The following is a 22,798-nucleotide window of genomic DNA, read 5'->3' as shown; positions in this document are numbered from 1 at the left end:
GATTTTCCGTACCAGCACCATGGACAGCGCATACGTTCCGCATAAGAGCCATTAATTGCATTACAAAAGGTTTAAGGCAGTCACTTCTTTTTCTTTTTTAACTTTAGCTTATAGGGAAGTATAAGAGAACGTTATGTCATATGCCATAGTGTGTGATCATTTTTGTTCACTGTGATGAAATCAGAAATTTAAGTCACAATTACTTTAAACGCGACAATAAACTAATCTACTACAAAAAAGTGGTATAAATCTTGTTTTAAATCCAAATCTGGGTCGTGTCGAAACTGGTTTCGAACTACAATTACATCGCATGCCGCTCCGGGTTCCTGCTCGGTCATTTATACTGAGCCGGGCGCCGGTTGGACCTGATGGGGGACAGTTGAGAGCAGCAGCGGACACGGGAAGTTGCAGCGTCCCGTTTCACGAAGCTGGGCTGGAGCAGATAAAACCTGAGATAGTGATTGAAAGTGATGGTAAAAGGATTTAGCCTTGGCATTAACATCAGAGAGGGAGGGAAAAAGAGAGATACAGTGAGTGAGTGAGAGAGAGAGGGAGATCGGAAACAGACAGGGAGAGAGGAGGAGGGAGGGAGATATTTTCCATAAAGCCCTTTCCCCCCTCCCTCTCTTTTTGCCCTTGAGCATCCCGGGTAAACCCGAAGCTTGTAAAGTGGGAAGAGGAGGAGGAGGGAAGGAGGAGGAGAGGGGGGGCTGATCGGGGCGGGCTCAAGCCTTTCTTCAAACTCAATATTTTATACTTTTGATACTCCCTGACGGTGGAATTCATTCCTCTTTTCCCGGCCGATCCCAGATCTAGGACACCGCTGAGCCATCAGTGCTCAGCCATCCACGGTGTAATAAAAAAAAGTATCCAGCGGACTGCAAAAAATACAACAAACAGCGCGCCGGACAGATTGATATCGGGAGTACAGTTAGGACGGCGGCGGGGAGCGAGTACAGTGGATGATCGGAGGGAATTTATACAGCTCAACGGCCTCTTAGAGACGCGTGCAAGAAGTACGTTTTCTATCTGATCAAGCATTTTGCAACAAGGTGCGTTTGTTTTACTGCACATATCTGACATAGACATGAAAAGAACCCCTTAGGGATGGTCGGATTGGACAGACGGGTCTTTGATCTTTAATTGTACTTAATTAGGAAGAAGCGACGAGTGGAAAAAAATGTTTTTGTAGTGTGTAGAGTGAGTGATGCTGCACGGTCGGGAGCATAACCGTGGAAACCGACACACCCCTGAATGATCGGTGCCGGGAAATTGCTTCGCTTACTTGACAAGTGAACAAAGTCTGCATGGGTCGGGACAGGCTGTTCACGGACCGGACTTCTGTCACTAAGGGGGGTAAAGGTCGGATTACAATCCCTGGAGATTACGATGGGGCGGGGGGAAACTCTTTACTGTATCATTTATTAATGTATTCGATCAAAAAATTCTAAATGAATTAAGTGATTAATTTGGCTATGAAACTTTCACAGTTTCAGCTCAAAGTAGATTGCGCTCTTAAATCAAGAGGTTTGTTTGGTGCACTCAATTAACCTGAAGAAAACTAACTTTATTCGTATGAAGATGCAAAAATATTCTTTTAACTCTGTTTTTGCACAAGCTGAATTTCAAACAACAATATGAATATATAGCCCATTTAGATTTTGACTGGTACTTTTTATAGTGTAATCGTTGATGCAACATCTGTAGCCCACGCTGCAGCACAGCAGCAGCACGTGTTCTTACGCACGAGATTAAGACACACAGAGTGGCGCTTTTTGGCGGGTTTTATATAGAAAATAATGTAGAAACATAATGCAACGTAGATTAGAGGGAGAAACTTCAAAAGTGTACTTGTAGTAGACATAAATAACTGGTGAGGCAACTAGTATGATGAATTCCGTTCATAAAAAGTTTACATGCTGCAAAAGAAGAATCTGTCAGGTATAAATAATATAATTCTATGATTTTGTTAACTTTTCCTTCTTTTGTCCTTAGAGCGCTCCAGATCTATGAGAGGAGCCCAGGCGGTCTGAACTCCTTCAATGGATCTACCCGAAGACGCAGCAGCTCCTTTTTCATCTTCCCCGACAGGCACTTTTGCTCCGCTGCAGGACCCCGCTCTCTGAAACATGGATCCCCGTGAGCATCTCCCACCCAACTCCCTGCAACATTATGGTAAAAGTGCACGCTGAGATTCATCTCTGTAACGGTATCCGCCTATCTTTTCCTGGGGAAGGCAGACGTCCCATGAAACAAACTTTCTCCCCTCTCTCAGTTCTCCTGGGGGACGTCAGTATTTGTCAGGCGACACTGAGTGAAAGCTGCAGATCCACTTGTCCCATCACCTGGGGGATTTGAATAAAAAAACAAGAGTCAAGTCCTTTTTAACGTCGTGTAGTGGTCAGAATGCTCACTCTCACCGTGTGATCACCGCTCCATGCGCTTTACCTCTCATCTGAGCTCTGTGCCCCCCTCACCCTGTGTCGGACCCTGCTCCATACACCCCTCCCCAGTCCTGCAATGCTCCTTCGGGCAGCGTTGTTGCTGTTGCTGCACTGTTTGGCCTCCACCCTCGGCCAGTACAACATGTGCAAGTCCCTAGTGAGCACGGACGAAGGCTCGGTGTGGGAGCATTACGCATGCCAGCCCAGTCCCGCGTCCATGAAAGACTACATGCGGATCAAGGTGGATCCGCCTGGAATCACGTGTGGAAATCCACCCGAAAGGTTCTGCACTCTGGTAAGTTTATCCATGGACCCATGATACATGATTTTACCATTTATCAATATAATAATACATAAAAGGTAGAATAGAATAGAATAGAAATAACCTTTACTGTCCCTCATTGAGAAAATTTAGGTGTACCAGCAGCAAAGTGACAGGAAATCGAAGCATGCAGATTCACACAAAGTTAAAAATACAAAAAAACAGAAAGTGGGAACAAGAAACAGTACAGAATAAACAATACTTTGCAGTTGTTAAAAATGGCATGTTCCAATTTAAATAAAAGTGTAACTAAGGATAATTTTAAAAATGCACAACATGTGCACATATATTTGTGCATAAAAAAGAACAAGAGACTATTTACAAGAAAACGTGCAAATACCAGTAGTGATGTAACAATACTGCAACAGCTTCATGCATGGGGTGGGAGACATTGTCTAACGTTATTTTTTGTCTCCCACCACCTGCGCTAGGTAGAGGGGGCATCCTAGGACAGAGCTGGGCTTCCTGGTGCTCTCAAACCTGCAAGATTTTTTATTAGAGATAGTTTGTGATATTTTAGAACTTAGGGTGTGCCAGAAAGGATTGAGTTGATGTGAATATTAAGAGTGAGAAAATTTGTGAAAAGCAAGAAGTTGGAGCAGGATTTACACTTACAGGGCTTGACCTTGAAAAAATACAATGCAGACATCAGGACCTTTCACTTCCAAGGACACTAAATGTCCTGCAGGCCAGTCCTGGCTAATAAAGGTGTAATAGTTTGAAATATAGGGTAATACAATCTCAGTCATAAGGCTGCAATTAGGCTTCTTTTTATTCTCTGGCTGAATGAAAAGTTTTCTGTCTGAGCTTTGACTCATGTCTTGACTCACTGTGTGTGAACGACGAGATGTTTTTCTTGACGATCGACCCGCTGTCACTGAGCTTCCATTCATTGGTGATGACCGCTGCTGAAGGCGCCAGACTTGTGTCCAGAGGCGTGACTCAAAATCTCAGAAACAGTGTTAGAACAGGATTGTAGACCTCTCTATATCATGTTATATAATCATGCAATTCTGTTAATTAGGTGTTTATCTGCTATGTTAGAGGGGATTTGCTACTTTGGAAGAAATTTTGCTTTCTTTGGGCATCGACTAGTAATTAACATGTGAAGTTTTCCATTTAAACAGGAACATGCATACATTAGATATCTAATGGTTAATGACTTGTTTTAGCAGCGGATACCACTGTTGTCTTGAGTGAAACCTCTTGACTTTAGAGATTAGATGGACTGGAGAGAGGCAAGACGTGAAGTGATGCCTGCTGCCATAACGTATTGACGTCTGCCCCCTAATGGTCCAGGCCTGGAAACTTCTATAACTATGTTTCTGAGCGAGCAATGATGAAATATTGATGCACTCCTTAATGGGCTTCCTTACAAGGGGTTGGCCGGCGACGCTTCATCCCAAGGATCCTGAGTGTGCTGCACAGCTGATGAGACAGAAAGAAAGAAAGAAAGAAAGAAAGAAAGAAAGAAGGGTGATGGAGGGTGATGGAGGGTGATGGAGGGTGGGACAGGAAGGAGTCTTGCCTTAGTCAGCACTTTCTCATTGGACAGGAATTGCACAGTGGAAAGTTTTGGTTCCTGTCAGGTCGTTTGTGGTTGTGGGGATTGAAACAGCTCCCAGAGTGCACTGATTAGGGGGTTAGATAGTAAAGTTTACAGGAGAAATGAGAGATGTCAGCTGAATATTCCAAAATATAGTGACCACTTTTCTCAGGTAGGCTGTTTTTCTGAAATATTACCATCCATTGAACATGTGAAGGTTCCTTTGCCCCATGTTTCCTGTAGAATGTCGAGTATTTCTTCGCTGCTTGCTTACGTTCAACACACCAAATTGGTATTGGCAATCATATATTAATCTGCACCACCCATTGACCGATATCAATATATATACCACATTTTTCAAAGGTTTCCAAACTATCCATAAACAATTTTCTATCATACCATTGTAACCATATAAAGTGCCGAAGGGACCTTCTTTGTCTTTGTGAGGCATAGGAAAATGCAACAAAGCCCTTCACCCACTTGTTGCTATGCACTGTTGGTTGACAGAAGAATGTTTGGCCAAATGAAAGAAAAATTCAGATAGGGAAATATTTCTGGTTATGACAAACACAGTTAGTCATTGTGTGTACACTGAAATAGCTTTTAAGGTAACTGCTTTAAAACTACAGTTGGCAACATTGTGGCATGTCTCATGTAGAGCCTACTGCAGGCTCTACATGAACAGAAAGCCTGTCTAATCAACCACCTAATATCAGCTTGTCATACTTGAGTTTTTCTATAAAAAGCAGATTGGCTAAAAGGTACCCGAGTCTGCACAGTAAGTACATGAAGGATAGTGTTACATTTTGGTGGCTGTTTATTTGACTTTTCCATTCTTTACACCGATATATCATATTAACTGTAGCATTTAGGATGTTAGAATATTTTTGGTAGCAAGGTGTAATAAGGTTTTATAAAGTTACGGTTTCAAAAAGATAACCAAAGGATTTTCTGTCACGTTGTTTTCACAATTTAAAGTTCCATTATTGAGATGCCATAAAAAGTGCCAGAGGGACCAAAGTTTTGTCTGGCTATGTGGAGCTTTGAGTAATGCAGTGCTGCCACTTCCTTACCTGTCACTGCACACTGCTGGACAGCTGGCTGAATAAGGGTCCTACACATTTGCACCTGCAAGAGAGACAAATTAGGCTTTTTGGAAACATGTCTAGTCATGCTTGTGATATTTTTCTACAAAGAGCAGAAAGACAATAAGGTATAATTTTCTGTGTGATCAGCTGGGGTTTATTTGAAGTCTCCATGTCAGAATAACCTGCAATATTTTTCCTGTTGTATGCATTTTGTAGATTTTCTGTCTTAAATAAAAACAACAAATACATTTTTTATATTTTAGTTTTAATGTTTTATGTAAATACCATACAATTGTGGTATTTTTAATTAAACTGACAATCTCACTTCAACCCATGCTTGATTTGCACATCATGTTTTTTTCAGGGCAACTGCATTTTGCCCCTTAAACCATCCCGAGTTTTAGCAAATACACAGAAAAGTCAGTGTCTATCCTAATTGGTTTACTTTCCCACTCACTCATTGCGCAATCCCACAAATCAAGAAAAAATCATCACACTTGGGAATTGAAAGAAAAACCCAAAAACCTGAATATCCCAATGCGCCGTCGTTCGAGTCGTTCCAGTATAAAAAGACTTGCAATAGACTGCGGGAAATGCAAAGTATTTTTTCCCTCCATCTCTCACCCTGCAGTATGAGTGCTACCACACACTCTGGAAAAATTCACTTTTCGAAGCATAGTGGCTTCCATTGCTTCCATTGCTTTACAGTAAATTTTGCGCCCTCCTTCTCTTTAGGGATCCATTTTTTCTATTCCATTCATCTCACTCGTTTCTTGGGAATGCAGCATTGTGTCAGCACAACCAAAGCAGCCAGCATCATATTGGCTTCTTTCAACGTGACACGCTTCCAGCACTTTGAAAAAGATGCTACTGTCACCAGTGAGGAGCTTCAGTAGTTTTTTGTAGTTTCATAGTATAATATCTACTATAGGGCTTGTAGAGGGTGATGGAGCAAAAGATATTCGAGGCAGGATGCTGCAGATAGGCAGCTAATGATGAGAAAGAGATGAGCCAGATCAAAGCGAAGCACCAAGATGAAACCCTACAACTGTCCCGCAGAGGTATTCACAGTGCCTGTCTTAAAAACGTAGCATTTACATGGGTATGGCTGTTGTTTGTTGCAGTGTTTTTTGGTTTTGAAACCAAACCTTCAATCAACTCTTTCCCTTGGGTGGAGAACAGAGAGCAGTCAAATGCTAATAGGAATGTGCATGTGTGCTGGAATGTGGCGTTAACAGGGACCAGTGTAGATGAGTTGACTGTGGGTGTGCATTAGTATGTCTAAGGAAGACAAACACACACACACACACACACACACACACACACACACACACACACACACACACACACACACACACACACACACACCTTGCTGTTCTACAACAGATTTGCCCATTTTAGAAGCTAGAAATCAGCCAGCTCTAAAAATAGACGAGAAGAGAGAGGAGCCGCGCAGCAGTGGAAGAGGAGCATGCAGAAAGGGGAGAACGATGGCAGCTGGTAGTGTGGATCAGTGCATCTCAGACTGGGCCTATGGCCATAATTCAGGCTCACTGCCTGGTATAGCCTTGCCAGACCCCGATGGCCCGCCCTGCCCAGCAGTGGGCCATCAAGGCCCCGCGAGGTTGGGGGGGCATTTAAATCCAGCAGTGGGCCATATCTAGATGCATCTCCTTAGTGTAAATGATGGAACCAAGGTGGCCAGTGTCCTGATAAAACTCAACTGGGGGTGAATTTGGGTGCAGCATGAACAAGGTTTCACGCTACAAGGCATACAGTAATTGGCAGAGGGAACAGATAGTTACGGAGAGCAGGCAGCGAGAATGAATGTACACACAACGGACGTGGGGGAGGGTGCAGTGATGTAATGGTGTGGCCCGTTTTCCATTAGGACACAGTTGAAAGTGATCTGAGAGAGTTTAGATGTGCTGGCAGAATGGCAGGATAGTTTTAAGTGAGATTTATCCTTCACGGAGGTGATTCTAAGAGGGATTGGCCGCAGGCGCTTAAACAGCCTGAGGTGGACTTGGCAAACCACCTTATCAACCAGTCAGGATCTCAGGACAGATACCTGTTTGAAGAGGAGAAAATGTGTCAAGAGGCTAAGAAACAATTTGAGTATGATTACCACCACAATCAGTAACATGGATGACAATTCGAAAGCATTTTTTTCCCACTGTTTACTTTGACCAGTCAGACATTTTTCTGCCCTACACATAGTGATCGATACAGATACTTCGAAAATAAAGACAAGGTTTCTTTTAAAAAATCTTGAGTACCTAAAGAAAACTTTGCTTAACTTTTTTTTGTTTGAAGTGTTAAATAACTTTTGATTACTCTCGCTCTTTGTTCCGATTAAGACTTCTCTCATTTCAGAGGGGTTTTTACATGATGCGGTCCACAAAAACATTTACTAAGTAAAAATATATACCTTTAGCTTTCTAAATGCATTAAAATAAACATAACATCTCTAGGAACTGTCCCTGTATTGCAACACAAATGTTTGCATGTTTGCTTTTAGTTAAAGTCAAAATCAGGAGAATTTAAATATGGCCCAAGGCCAACATGTTAGTCAGAAACTTGAAAACTAGGTCTGAACACTTGAACTCAACTGGAGAGCAATTGTGCAATTTGAGAACATCTTTATGTCTTGCTGTCTTTGTGTAAACAGTATATAAAAGAACTTCAATTTATTTATTTTAGAACACGTAACAAGTGTATTGGAGTAATTTAGAAACGGTCTTATTAATTAACTAAATATTTGCTGGATAACAACTTTCTTTGCTCTTTTTTCCAATTTCCATTTTAGTTTTTCACCATATTCTCATCTTTCTGCATGTATTCTTTTGTATTGTATTATATGGGTAATGCACAGTTTAACTGTTCAATTGGATGTGTTTGTAAAGTGCTTAAAGATGTACCTGTCACACCTGATTCCCACTGCACGGTGACACAGTTGGTAGCACTGTTGCCTTGCAGCAAGAAGGTCCTGGGTTCAATTCCTGACTGGGGGTCTTTCTGCATGGAGTTTGCATGTTCTCCCTGTGTATGTGTGGGTTCTCACCGGGTACTCTGGCTTCCTCCCACAGTCCAAAGACATGCCTGTTAGGTTAATTGGTCACTATAAATTGCCCTTAGGTGTATGAATGAGTGTGTGCATGGTTGTTTGTGTGTTGCCCTGCGATGGACTGGCGACCTGTCCAGGGTGTACCCCGCCTCTCGCCCATAGACTGCTGGAAATAGGCACCAGCTCCCCCGTGACCCACTATGGAATAAGTGGTAGAAAATGACTGACTGACTCACTGACCTTCATCAAATGACTGAATTAACTCCTTAGCGTATAATCAAGTTCTAAAGAGGTCTCCTAATGACTTGTTACTATTTGATTATTATTGGATTCTGGTGTGTCGAAGCAACTAAACATCGTAAAGTTGCAAAATATTGTCCCTCAAGGATTAAGGTTTGAGATCCCTTTAAGAATGAAAAATATTGAAAAGAACTGTTTGGGAAAACCCAGCTTCAATAGATCGACATAATAATGTGCACAGCTTTGTGCCAAAATGGCAGAGGAACATTGGAAACATATGGCAGGGGAATGGCCTTAATGGATTCAGAAAGACATGATTACAGGACTCAAAATTATTATTTAAAGGTTGTATTACATTGATGTAAAGATGAGGTCATTTTAATCAATGTCAGTTGGATAAAGTTGAAAAATGTCAGGGGTTCAGAGTAGCAAGGAAATGAGGTGTAGATCTCTAGGTGAAGTAATGACAAACTTTAGGCTGTATGAGGTACTTTAATTAAACCTGATGGCAGTTAAGTGACATCCTCTAAGGTAGCTGCTGTGTTTTAGCAAGAACAATAATGCCTTCTAATAAAAAGTGAAATACTGTAAGTGTGCTGCACTTAAAGAAATCATTTAATATTCTGTTACACAATACACAGCTCAGTTGATTTAAACCCCTAAAACCATTTTCTTGCTTATCCTTTGTGGTTGGCTTAGGCTGAAAAACATCAATAAAATATAGCAGCTTTTCCCTGAATTCAGCTCTTGAGTGCTTGCTGAGAAAACAGCAACCGTGCTGAAAAATGTGGTTCTTCCAGAAAAGTGCATCTGCTGTACGTGCAGTCTAAGCTAAGTTTTTTTAAATACCATGTCCAGGTCCAACTGTGGGAACTTCAGCAGGATGAGCTCAGCTGCTGCTGCTTCGGAGCAGCACGATGTCTCTGCTCTGTCCTTCTCTCCTCCTCCTCCTCCAGTCACACATGCCTACAGTAAACATTTTTTCTTTCCTTGCACACACACAAACACACACACACATGCAGACACACACACACACCGAGAGATAGACAGACATAAACAACACCTGCCCACGCAAACGCACACCTAAGATACATTTACACGCACCGAGAGCTGTTTGGTGCTGGGGAAGACATTTCACAAGAAACTGATAAACAGTTTTTAAGGTAATTAAAGCAAAATCCTAGGACATTATATTGCACTTTATTCATAAATATACCACAGCCATGCCAGAGTTTAGATATATATCAGGTTGAAATGACATCTGAAGAAAATGGCCAAATGAGCAAAAGGTGACATGCTGTTAAAAAGGAGTTTGAGATAAAGCCTTTATTTGATTTTTTTATGCATATTTTATAGTTTCAATGGAACAGACACTGAATCAGTTTGAGGGTGAAAATCCTGCAAATAAAAACTGAAAGTTTTTATTCGAGGGATTTTCACCAGAATTGTTGCCAGTTTCTTGGACCTCTTAAAGCTTTTGCCAGCCCAGAAATCGTAGAAATTTAATCAATTATTTTTATTATTTGCTGGTAAAATAAATAAATTAGATTAAACTTTGATAGTGGTGGCAACTGCTCAACTGCTACTGGAAACAGTAAATACTTTGCTACATTTGCTAAATCAAGTGTTGTTTATTGAGTATTTATTGCTCTGATTCCCACTAAACTACAATCAGCTGTTAAATCTGTGTCTTATTAATCTGTTCTTTTACACTTGTGCAGAACTTCTGACCTCATCCATCTGTGACGCTTTTTTCACGTTTGCTCCTCCTGAATTCAGATAAAATTTTTATCTAATTTCATGGCTACATCTTAAACACATATTATACATTTGCTTTAAAAATGATTAGCTGTGCAGTGGCGCGGTTGCTAGTGCGGTTACTTCACAGCAAGAAGATTATGGATTATGGTCCTTTATGCTTGGAATTTGCATGTTCTCCACATGCATGAGAGGGTTTTCTCTGGGTACTATTGCACCCTAACACAGTCCTAAAATGTGCATGTAACGTTATTGGACAGCTCAAAGTTGCCCTGAGGTGTTTTATTTTATTCTATTTTTTTGCCCTGTGATTGACTGGCGAACTGTCCAGGCTCTTCTGCCTCTCGCCATTTATGACCATTTATGCTGCTTTGTTTCTTATTTAGTTTCAGTCTGCAGCTGTCTTTGTGTTTAAATTTCACATTTGTTTCACAACTGCAGTCCTTAAAAGATAAAGAGCTTTCTTTGGGTGCCAAATGTTTGGAGTCATATACTTATATTAATTAAACAATTGAAAGAACCTTTTTTGGTTAGGGATACCCTCATATTTGGATTTCCCCCCCATGTATGTGCAGATTTGTCAGGCAACAGAAAACAGAAAAACCACATTCATTCGCCTCAAAAAGAACTTCCAGTATGATGGAAAGACATCATAAGTGAAAAAGCAATATCCCTTTCCCATCCCTTCTGTGGCCTTTTTAATGGGAAGGTCGTTCTGTTTGATGTTTCCTCAAAACATAATAAATTTTGTTGTGTGCGGCTGCCTTTATTCCCCTTGCCGCCAATATAAAATAGAAACTTCTGAAACTGGAAGGAGAAAAAGGAACAGGAGAGCACAGCAAAATGTTTTGAGTGGAGAAAAATGATCATAACACGAAGAGAGATGAAAAATAGGACAGCATGTAAAAAACTATAATTTCCATGTAAATACATTTGGGCATCCCCCAGTGGGCCCACCACCTGCAGGGGGAACCGTGAGGGACCGGTGCAAAGAGGATTGGGTGGCAGACGAAGGTGGAGACCTCAGCGGCCCGATCCCCGGATGCTTAGGCTGGCTCTAGGGACGTGGAATGTCACCTCGCTGGGGGGGAAGGAGCCTGAGCTTGTGCGGGAGGTCGAGAGATATCGACTAGAAATAGTTGGGCCCGCCTCCACGCACAGTGTGGGCTCTGGAACCCATCTCCTTGAGAGGGGTTGGACTCTGTTCTACTCTGGAGTGGCCCACAGGGAGAGGCGGCGGGCTGGTGTGGGTTTGCTTGTTGCCCCCCAGCACAGCCGTCTTGTGTTGGGGTTTACCCCAGTGGATGAGAGGGTCGTATCCCTGCGCCTTCGGGTTGGGGAGAGGTCTCTGACTATCATTTCAGCCTACGGGCCGAGTGGCAGTGCAGAGTACCCGGCCTTCTTGGCGTCCCTGTCGGTGGTGCTGGATAGTGCCCCTCCCGGGGACTCCATTATTCTGCTGGGGGACTTCAACGCCCACGTGGGGAATGACAGTGACACCTGGAGAGGCGTGATCGGGAGGAATGGCCTCCCCGATCTGAATCCGAGTGGTGTTTTGTTATTGGACTTCTGTGCTAGTCACGGATTGTCCATAACGAACACCATGTTCAAACATAAGGGTGTCTATCAGTGGACTTGGCACCAGGACACCCTAGGCAGGAGGTTGATGATCAACTTTGTTGTCGTATCATCAGACCTTCGGCCGCATGTTTTGGACACTCGGGTGAAGAGAGGGGCTGAGCTGTCCATTGATCATCACCTGGTGGTGAGTTGGATCCGCTGGAGGAGGAGAAAGCCGGACAGACCTGGCAGGCCCAAGCGCATAGTGAGGGTCTGCTGGGAACGCCTGGCAGAGCCCTCGGCCAGGGATGTATTCAACTCCCACCTCTGGGAGAGCTTCGACCAGATCCCGGGGGATGTTGGAGACATAGAGTCAGAGTGGACCATGTTCTCCGCATCTATTGTCGATGCTGCTGCCCATAGCTGTGGCCCTAAGGTCTGCGGTGCCTGTCGCGGCGGCAATCCCAGAACCCGTTGGTGGACACCGGCAGTAAGGGATGCTGTTAAGCTGAAGAAGGAGTCCTATCGGCTGTGGTTAGCTTGTGGGACTCCTGAGGCGGCTGACGGGTACCGTGAGGCCAAGCATGCTGCGGCCCGGGCTGTGGCAGAGGCAAAAACTCGGGCCTGGGAGGAGTTCGGTGAGGCCATGGAGAAGGACTACCGGTTGGCCTCGAAGCGATTCTGGCAAACCGTCCGTCGCCTCAGGAGGGGGAAGCAGTGCTTTGCCAACACTGTTTACAGTGGGGGTGGGGAGCTGCTGACCTCGACTGGGGACATTATCGGGCGGTGGAAGGAGTACTTTGAGGATCTCCTCAATCCTGCCATCACGCATTCCCTGGTGGAAACAGAGGCTGGGGACTCGGGGTTGGACTCTTTCATCACCCAGGCTGAAGTCACCGAGGTGGTTAAAAAGCTCCGCGGTGGCAAGGCTTCGGGGGTGGATGAGATCCGCCCTGAGTACCTCAAGTCTCTGGATGTTGTAGGGCTGTCATGGTTGACACGTCTCTTCAACATTGCGTGGCGGTCGGGGACAGTGCCTCTGGACTGGCAGACTGGAGGGTGTGTTCCAACTACAGGGGGATCACACTCCTCAGCCTCCCTGGTAAGGCCTACGCCAGGGTATTGGAGAGGAGAGTCTGACCGATAGTCGAACCTCGGCTTCAGGAGGAGCAGTGTGGTTTTCGTCCCGGCCGTGGAACACTGGACCAGCTCTACACCCTCTACAGGGTGCTCGAGGGTTCATGGGAGTTTCACCAACCGGTTCACATGTGTTTTGTGGACCTGGAGAAGGCATTCGACTGTGTCCCTCGTGATGTCCTGTGGGGGGTGCTCCAGGAGTATGGAATTGGGGGCCCTTTACTAGGGGCCATCCAGTCCCTGTACGAGTGGAGCAGGAGTTTGGTCCGCATTGCCGGCACTAAGTCGGACCTGTTCCCAGTGCATGTTGGACTCCGGCATGGCTGCCCTTTGTCACCGGTCCTGTTCATAACTTTTATGGACAGGATTTCTAGACGCAGCCAAGGGCTGGAGGGGGTCGGGTTTGGGGACCAGTGGATTTCGTCTCTTCTTTTTGCAGATGACGTGGTCCTGCTGGCCCCCTCTAGCCAAGACCTACAGCATGCGCTGTGGCGGTTCGCAGCCGAGTGTGAAGCGGCTGGGATGAGGATCAGCTCCTCCAAGTCCGAGGCCATGGTACTCGACCGGAAAAGGGTGGCTTGTCCTCTTCAGGTTGGAGGGGAGTTCCTGACTCAAGTGGAGGAGTTTAAGTATCTCGGGTCTTGTTCACGAGTGAGGGAAGAATGGAGCTGGAGATCGACAGACGGATCGGTGCGGCTGCCACAGTAATGGGGGCGCTGTGCCGGTCCGTTGTGGTGAAGAGAGAGCTGAGCCGAAAAGCAAAGCTCTCAATTTACTGGTCGGTCTACGTTCCTACCCTCACCTATGGCCATGAACTTTGGGTCATGACCGAAAGAACGAGATCTCGGATACAAGCGGCTGAAATGAGCTTCCTCCGTAGGGTGGCCGGGCACTCCCTTAGAGATAGGGTGAGGAGCTCGGCCATCCGGGAGGGCTCGGAGTAGAGCCGCTGCTCCTCCACATCGAGAGGAGCCAGTTGAGGTGGCTCGGGCATCTATACCGGATGCCTCCTGGACGCCTTCCTCGGGAGGTGTTCCAGGCACGTCCCACCGGGAGGAGGCCCAGGGGACGGCCCAGGACACGCTGGAGGGACTATGTCTCTCGGCTGGCCTGGGAACGCCTTGGGCTCCCCCTGGAGGAACTGGAGGAGGTGTCTGGAGAGAGGGACGTCTGGGCGTCTCTGCTGAGTCTGCTGCCCCCGCGACCCGGTCCCGGATAAGCGGAAGACGACAAGTACGAGTACGAGTACATTTGGGCAGAGTGCTTTACTTACTTCTGTTTTTCACTCTTGTTAAAGTAATAAAACTCGTAGTGGCAAGTTTACTTGTGAAAGGTAGTCTTTAAGAGGTCAAAGAGCATGATCCTCACAATCACAGCTATTGCACAGATACTACAGACAAATTTGCCAAAAAAGCAATTTACTATATGTTTGCAAAAGTATTCACCCCCTAAACTATTTCAAATTTTGTCACATTGCAACCACAAACCTTAATATAAAGGAAAAAAGGCAGTACAGTAAATTAATATTGCAGGAGTCCAGTTCAGGTTGAGTTGAATACCATGTAGTAACAGTGCCTTTAAAAGAGATTTAAAGGTTTGGTGGGTCAGGGCAGATGTGCCTGACAATCATAGAGCCAAAGCTATGGTGGAAAGATAAAAGCACATCCATGTGTGTATGACCCAATCAGTGTCCAGACCAGCATACAACTGAGAATCAGTGGCAAGAATTTAACAACTGAATTTGTAGTGAAAGGTGGTTCTACTAAGCATTGGCTCAGGGGAGCTGAACACAATCAAAACCAAAATCATGTATTTGGATGTTGGTTAATCACAATAAAACCTAATAAAATGCATTGACATTTGTGTTTGTAAGGTGGCAAAATGGGGAACGTTTAGAGGGTTTTTAATACTTCTGGAAGTCACTGTAGGTGCATTATTGTTTAGGTTCCCAATGTCATCCCACAAGTCAAAACAAGAAACCCTCTCATCACTGGGCCATCATGGCAGCTGTTGTGATGGAGGCAAGAGCCCAACGAGGATAATTGCTGGAGGGGCTTAGCGACATGGGCCACCTGCTGCAGCATTAGGCCTGGATCACACAGAGAGAGTGTGTTTGCGGGAGTTTGTGCGTATCCTGGCGCAGATATGCCGGGAGCAGGGACAACGCAGTGGCAGGCGGCGGAGTGGGATAAGGAGGACAAGGTGCACAAAGGGCTTAAACATAGCCTCGTGTAAGGCTCTTGTGGGGGATGAAAATCTTTCAGCCTCTATTATTGTACTGTACATATCACCACTACTGTAGCTAATCCTGAAGGGCTCTGTGAGGTCAGCGCAAACTGATGAGCAGCAGCATGCAGCTGTTTGACACAACCAACAAAGTGTAAAGAAAAAAAAATATTGCATCGGTCTTCATTTCTATCGCTGCTTGTGTGGCTTCATTGTGCACAAAACCACTGCACAAACCTTCTGTGTATTCCTCTATCAGAGCACGAGCGCTAACCTGGAAGGAGTTTGCTCTTTATCTGGGACAGGATGACAGTGCGGTTATTTTTAATCGGATTTGTGGGTCGCGGGTCATTTCCAGAACAACAGCGTACTAATCTGTGCTTCCATGTGTGTAAACATGTGTCTGGTGCAGGGTCGGGAGGTGCGCTAACTGAGGGCGCAAAGGCAGCTGGACCTCCAACAGAGCAGCAACTCTCACTCCTGACATCTGCAACAATCTTCCTCATCTGATTCTAATTACCTTGTCTGTTTGCAGTTGTTTGCATCCAAGGTAGATTATCATCCTAAGTGTGTTTGTGCTGGCAGTGATCTCTATCTGAGTTGCTGCAATAGGTATAATTGAGTTATCAGGTAGTAAACAATCCTGCTATGTGAAGCAAGATGTATCATCTGTAGTTTGCAGTATATAGATACTGTCACATCACAGCTGTGTTTTCACATACATTATAATCCCAGATTTCCACAGCACCACCTCAGCGTTTGCTTTTGTTTAGAGTTTTCCCACTCTGTGTTGTCACCATAAATCAGATGATTTATAATCTCAGCCTCACAGGATTCCAACTTTTTCCTTTTGGTATTACTTCGCAAGACTGGCTTTGAGTGACTGCTCACTTTCCCGCCGAACAGCCAAACCGTTGCCGCTTCTCACTGGCTCTGGATTTGAAAAAGTGAACGTCTGCAAAGAAGCAGTGACACATGATCTATGCTTGCACAGTACATCAATATAATGCAGTATTGCTTTCACGTTAGAGCTTACATCATAAAGAAGAAACTGCTGTTTCATGTGATACTCCACCCAGATCTTTTGAAAATTGACCGCTCAGCCTCTGGAGAACTGAAAGGAGGCGATAAAAAGTTGAAATTCACAATAGTTGCAAAAAGACAAAGTTTTGGACTTCATGGCCACTCCCACAGCATTTCTCCATCTGTATGCTCAGCATGTTGCAATACTGATATTCCCATGCAAAACCTGCACTGCAAACAGATCTCTGGGAGGCTCATTAGTGTGTGCTTTGGTTTGAGCATGTTAAAGTGCCCTGCGGATTTCTGCCTCCATTTTCCATGTATGTGGTGAAAGGGAACTATTTACAGGCACCCTTTAATGCCCACAGGGGGTTTGAGTTTGAGGGTCCAAATACAAATTATGGGTGAAATCACTTTTAAAATTAATGCAGTCAAATGCTGCTTCACTGATCCCCATATTAATCTAGTTCTAACGTACATAAAATAAAATATTTAAATGTAAATTTTTTTTAGTTTGCATGACTTTTTCACACTGTCCAAAAAGTTGCACATGATGCTTTTTTTTTTTCTCTTTCTTTTGTATAAATGCTCAATAGAAATACTGATGTTGGAAGGTAATGCTTTCATGTTTGTCTTCACTCTATATGATAAACTTTCACTTCCCTCAAACATTAGGCACCGTATGACTAACTACTGTTTTAAAATGGCAAAATAATAAATTGTGTTAAAGCAATGTCCACAGGAACAGCAATACTGAAAACTACTAGACACACTTACTACGATATTTATATTCCAAACGTTTGCCAAAAAGCACAATAAAATAAACAGTATCTAAACATTCCCAGTGCTTTAGAAGCAATGGCTTATGGGAATTATAAACTACTAATTTTTGCACTTACCATAGCAGTTAGCTGTGCTGCAGTGGCATGATAACTCGCAATATAAACAGTATCAATAACTTGAAATTTATATTAATGTTTTCTGCCCTTACATAAGTGAATAATAAGAGCATCAATTGAAATGTTGTGAAATTAATTCTTCTGATCATTTGATTTGGCTTATTTATGTGCTGTACCACCAACTTTCCTCAGCTGATTAAATTTCCTTTCACTATTAAATCATTTAGTAGGTAAGCAAGAATAAAATGTATTGATCATTTTATCATGGTGTTAACATATAATGAAACCAAATTGCACTTCTCTTGTCTGGCTGAATAAGTATCTAATACAGATAGGAGATCAAGAAGAACTTATGAAGGGAGCAACGCCGATCATAATTCTTGATGTAAAAGCAGCAGGAAGGTGTTCTTGGTGATCTGTGTGACTCCTTGCTCAGCTGTGTCTTTCAAGCAGCCTGTGTCCAGCCCCAATTGTAGTCAGCTGTTGTAGAAAAGCAATGGGTGGCGATAATCCTCACCACTTTACCTCTTTGGGCTTGCCTCGGATATGCTCCACAGGGCCGGCATATTCATGTTCTGCAGCAGAGCCGTTGCTTCATTGCCTGTAAAAAAGGATGTTAGATGCCAACACCACTAACATCTCAGTGAAAAACAAAAAATAAAACAGCAGTCTAACATACATTCACATTCAAAACAATGAGACTCATTTGTTAGATCGAAAATGCCTTCGTTTATAACAACCCTTAAGCAGGATTTAAAAATACTTTTCATTAAGCCCACATTTCTGAATTAAGACTTTCCTTCTAACTTTCTGTGTAAACTACAGCTTGTTAATGCTAATGTAGTAAAATTAGAACGTCCATTTATTTCTCAGGAAATTAAAGAGGAGGATGAATTACTGCAACTCTAGAAACCAGGATTAATGTCAAGAAAATTATTCTAAACCTAAACAGAACATGTATTTGAAGCAAGTATTTGATGATTTGTTTTTGTTTACTTTTGTATTTAATTAATCAGTTGATTTAGTCAAAAATAAACCACAATAGTGAAAATATATAACTGACTTACGATAGAGGTAGGATATGAATGTGTGCAATTATTATTAGTTACAAGAAACTCTAAAATTATCTCAACTAAAAAGTTGAGAGAATTTAAATCTTAGAGATATTAAAATATTGTGTGGAATACAAGAGTTGACTCATCTGACAGACTGCATGACTTTAATAAATAGTGGAGCAAATAATAACCCTTATCAAAGTAATTAATGCTTCCTGGGGGCAAACAATGAGTCTTCTGAATATGATACAATCCAAACAGCACCAGAGCTGAATTTAGCAAATTAAGCACCAAGAGAGATGAGCGCAGATCTCTGGGAATTCTTTGTGCAAATATTTTGACTTCTGTTTTGAATGGGTGTTTCAGAAAGCTGGCAGATAGCAGTCAGCAATGTGAACTTTGGATCTAATCTGTTCTTTGTGAGTTTTCCAGCCACCCGTCTGTAACCCGAATTTGGAACGTTACACTTAATTTATAAAAGAAAGTTGTTTTTGAATATAATACATTTGGTGAATTTATTTGTGACCACAGTGCAGTTAGATTACCATTTTGTAATATGATTTTAGCATTGCAACAGACCTGATGTATTTTGGAATATGCAAATATAAGTAAGTGGGTGATGATTTTTTTTTCAGGTCATACAAGAAGATCTATAATCAGAGCGAAAGACATTTCTTACAGCAGATGGAAAGAGGCTTGTGGGGCTCTGTGAATAATCCTGTTGACTTTTGCTTGTGTAGCAGGGCAGCAGTTTCAAAGTCTTGGCATCAGTGGAAGTGGAGGATCAATTCTTTAGAGTTAAAGTGTGGCAGCACTCTGCTGCCCGTGCAAAGACGGTGATGATGCATGATCCCCCTGACCTTCACACTTCCTGCTGTGTTGTTTAGCAAGTTTACTTTTCAGACCTTCTAAGTGGCTTGGCAGGGTCTGCATTACTTAGTTTTTTTTGTTTTGGAGGAACACAAAATAGATTCTTTCATAATTGAGTTGTGGACATTGTTGGAGCAAGTTTGTATAATTAGAGATTATATTGCCTTGGAGGAGAGAATTGTACCTAATAGTGCCAAAGCTTTCTGTACTTCAACTGATACTTATTTTAATACATGTCAATTGCTTAATCAAAATATTATTAGTTTTAGTTATTTACTTTCCTTGCTGCTTTGTCTTAATCTCTTTTGTAGGAGAACCCATACTTGTGCAGTGACGAGTGTGATGCCTCCAACCCAGACCTGGCCCACCCTCCTCAGTTGATGCAGGACCGTGAACGCAACGGCCTAATCACCTATTGGCAGACAGTAACCTGGGGTCGACACCCAGAGCCCCTGCTGGCCAACATCACCATGTCTTGGAACAAGAGTCTGGAGCTCACAGATGATGTCCAGATCACGTTTGAATACGGCCGTCCCACAATTATGGTTCTGGATAAGTCCATGGACCACGGGCGTTCCTGGCAACCCTACCAGTTCTATGCTGACGATTGCCAAGACGCCTTCAACATGCAGCCCAAACGAGTGCGCGAACTCTCGCCTACAAACCTCACACGGGTCATTTGCACTGAGCAGTACTCACGCTGGGTCGGCTCCAAGAACGACAAGAACGTGAAGTTCGAGGTGAGGGAGCGCTTTGCTGTGTTTGCAGGCCCCCGGCTGCAGAACATGGACAACCTGTACACCCGCATGGAAAGTATGAAGGGACTGAGGGACTTCTTTACCTTCACCAACCTGAGGTTGAGGCTGCTGCGGCCTGCGCTCGGAGGCACCTATGTCCAGAGAGACAACCTGCTAAAGTACTTCTACGCAATCTCCAACATTGAGGTTCCTGCCAGGTGAGGGATAAATGTTTTCTTGCTTACAGGTCCTTCTCAAACAATTAGCATATTGTGATAAAGTTAATTATTTTCCATAATGTCATGATGAAAATTTAACATTCATATATTTTAGATTCATTGCACACTAACTGAAATATTTCAGGTCTTTTATTGTCTTAATACAGATGATTTTGGCATACAGCTCATGAAAACCCAAAATTCCTATCTCACAAAATTAGCATATTATTAAAAGGGTCTCTAAACGAGCTATGAACCTAATCATCTGAATCAACGCGTTAACTCTAAACACCTGCAAAAGATTCCTGAGGCCTTTAAAACTCCCAGCCTGGTTCATCACTCAAAACCTAAATCATGGGTAAGACTGCCGACCTGACTGCTGTCCAGAAGGCCACTATTGACACCCTCAAGCAAGAGGGTAAGACACAGAAAGAAATTTCTGAACAAATAGGCTGTTCCCAGAGTGCTGTATCAAGGCACCTCAGTGGGAAGTCTGTGGGAAGGAAAAAGTGTGGCAGAAAACGCTGCACAACGAGAAGAGGTGACCGGACCCTGAGGAAGATTGTGGAGAAGGGCCGATTCCAGACCTTGGGGGACCTGCGGAAGCAGTGGACTGAGTCTGGAGTAGAAACATCCAGAGCCACCGTGCACAGGCGTGTGCAGGAAATGGGCTACAGGTGCCGCATTCCCCAGACCTGGGCTACAGAGAAGCAGCACTGGACTGTTGCTCAGTGGTCCAAAGTACTTTTTTCGGATGAAAGCAAATTCTGCATGTCATTCAGAAATCAAGGTGCCAGAGTCTGGAGGAAGACTGGGGAGAAGGAAATGCCAAAATGCCAGAAGTCCAGTGTCAAGTACCCACAGTCAGTGATGGTCTGGGGTGCCGTGTCAGCTGCTGGTGTTGGTCCTCTGTGTTTTATCAAGGGCAGGGTCAATGCAGCTAGCTATCAGGAGATTTTGGAGCACTTCATGCTTCCATCTGCTGAAAAGCTTTATGGAGATGAAGATTTCATTTTTCAGCACGACCTGGCACCTGCTCACAGTGCCAAAACCACTGGTAAATGGTTTACTGACCATGGTATCACTGTTCTCAATTGGCCTGCCAACTCTCCTGACCTGAACCCCATAGAGAATCTGTGGGATATTGTGAAGAGAACGTTGAGAGACTCAAGACCCAACACTCTGGATGAGCTAAAGGCCGCTATCGAAGCATCCTGGGCCTCCATAAGACCTCAGCAGTGCCACAGGTTGATTGCCTCCATGCCACGCCGCATTGAAGCAGTCATTTCTGCCAAAGGATTCCCGACCAGGTATTGAGTGCATAACTGTACATGATTATTTGAAGGTTGACGTTTTTTGTATTAAAAACACTTTTCTTTTATTGGTCGGATGAAATATGCTAATTTTGTGAGATAGGAATTTTGGGTTTTCATGAGCTATATGCCAAAATCATCCGTATTAAGACAATAAAAGACCTGAAATATTTCAGTTAGTGTGCAATAAATCTAAAATATATGAATGTTAAATTTTCATCATTACATTATAGAAAATAATGAACTTTATCACAATATGCTAATTTCTTGAGAAGGACCTGTATAGTGCTTTGCTCTTCTGCTGACAGAGGTTTACATCTTTTATCAAGCAAAGGCTTACTATGTATGAAAAAAACTGCAAAAATGTTTTAGGTATCTCAAAATAATTTTTAATAAACAAGGAAGAAGGCAACGATGTTGCTGGTCATTTTGTCCCTATACCGTCTTGTACGTTTGCAGTTCGGTCATAATTGGGAATAAAACACATAAATGTGTAAATGATTGTTTCTATATGTGGGTAATAGATTATATGATCTGTGTGGAAATCAATAGGAACAGGCTGTAATATTCAATTATTTTCCAAATTTTCTTTATTTAAAATTAAGTTGTCAGGTCTGGTATGTACTACCAATAAAGTTAAACGGAGACACAACAGTTTAAGTACATGGGCATAAAAAGGGTTGTTCAATGTTTAATAATGAAAGCAGGAATAGATGAATGGAATTGTTTGGGTAGAAATTAGGGGCATGTTTTGGGAAAGTTTCAAACTGACCCAAAACCAGGCGAGATTTAAATCATTCATTCATTCATTCATTCATTCATCCATTCATTCATTCATTCATTCGTTCATTCATTCATTCATTCATTTATTCATTCAGTCATATCTGTCTTCAGGTATTATTAGTGACGGGTTCAGAAAAATTCAAAATATATGAGGATTTATGTTCAGTTGAAATTTTTATTATTTCTGAATAAGCAAGTTTATAGAAGTCAAGTCAAGTCAGTCAAATCCATCTGATTTTATGCAATAGTATCTACTAAATTATAAAAGAGACGTGAAAGTTGCCAGTGGGATCTACAGCTTGAAGCAATGTGATGTTAAAACTATTCGAACAAATAGAGAGAAAATGTTTTTTTTCTACAAAACATTATTACTTTGTTTGGGTGAAATTGAGTTTTTGGTTACCTGTTCTTATATTATTTAGAGGGTTTTTTTGCGTTACAGACACACACACACACACACACACACACACACACACACACACACACACACACACAACATACTTGATTAAGGC

The 22,798-nt window shown here is 43.0% G+C and overlaps 1 protein-coding gene across 2 annotated transcripts in view; it reads left to right on the top strand.

Annotated features, from left to right (window-relative positions):
• Positions 1 to 694: 694 nt before the first annotated feature.
• The window catches only part of ntng2b (netrin g2b), a 107,360-nt gene continuing 85,256 nt past the window's right edge, over positions 695 to 22,798 (top strand). For both annotated transcript variants that reach the window (XM_047372963.1, XM_047372962.1), the window contains exons 1-3: positions 695 to 1,052; positions 1,996 to 2,739; positions 19,547 to 20,190. In XM_047372963.1, coding sequence (XP_047228919.1) covers positions 2,521 to 2,739; positions 19,547 to 20,190 — 863 coding nt within the window. In that variant the 5' untranslated portion in view covers positions 695 to 1,052; positions 1,996 to 2,520. The remainder of the gene's footprint in view (positions 1,053 to 1,995; positions 2,740 to 19,546; positions 20,191 to 22,798) is intronic.

This window comes from Girardinichthys multiradiatus, chromosome 8 (genome assembly GCF_021462225.1).
Source record: "Girardinichthys multiradiatus isolate DD_20200921_A chromosome 8, DD_fGirMul_XY1, whole genome shotgun sequence".
Lineage (NCBI taxonomy): Eukaryota > Metazoa > Chordata > Actinopteri > Cyprinodontiformes > Goodeidae > Girardinichthys > Girardinichthys multiradiatus.
This window is presented reverse-complemented; position numbering and strand designations above follow the sequence as displayed.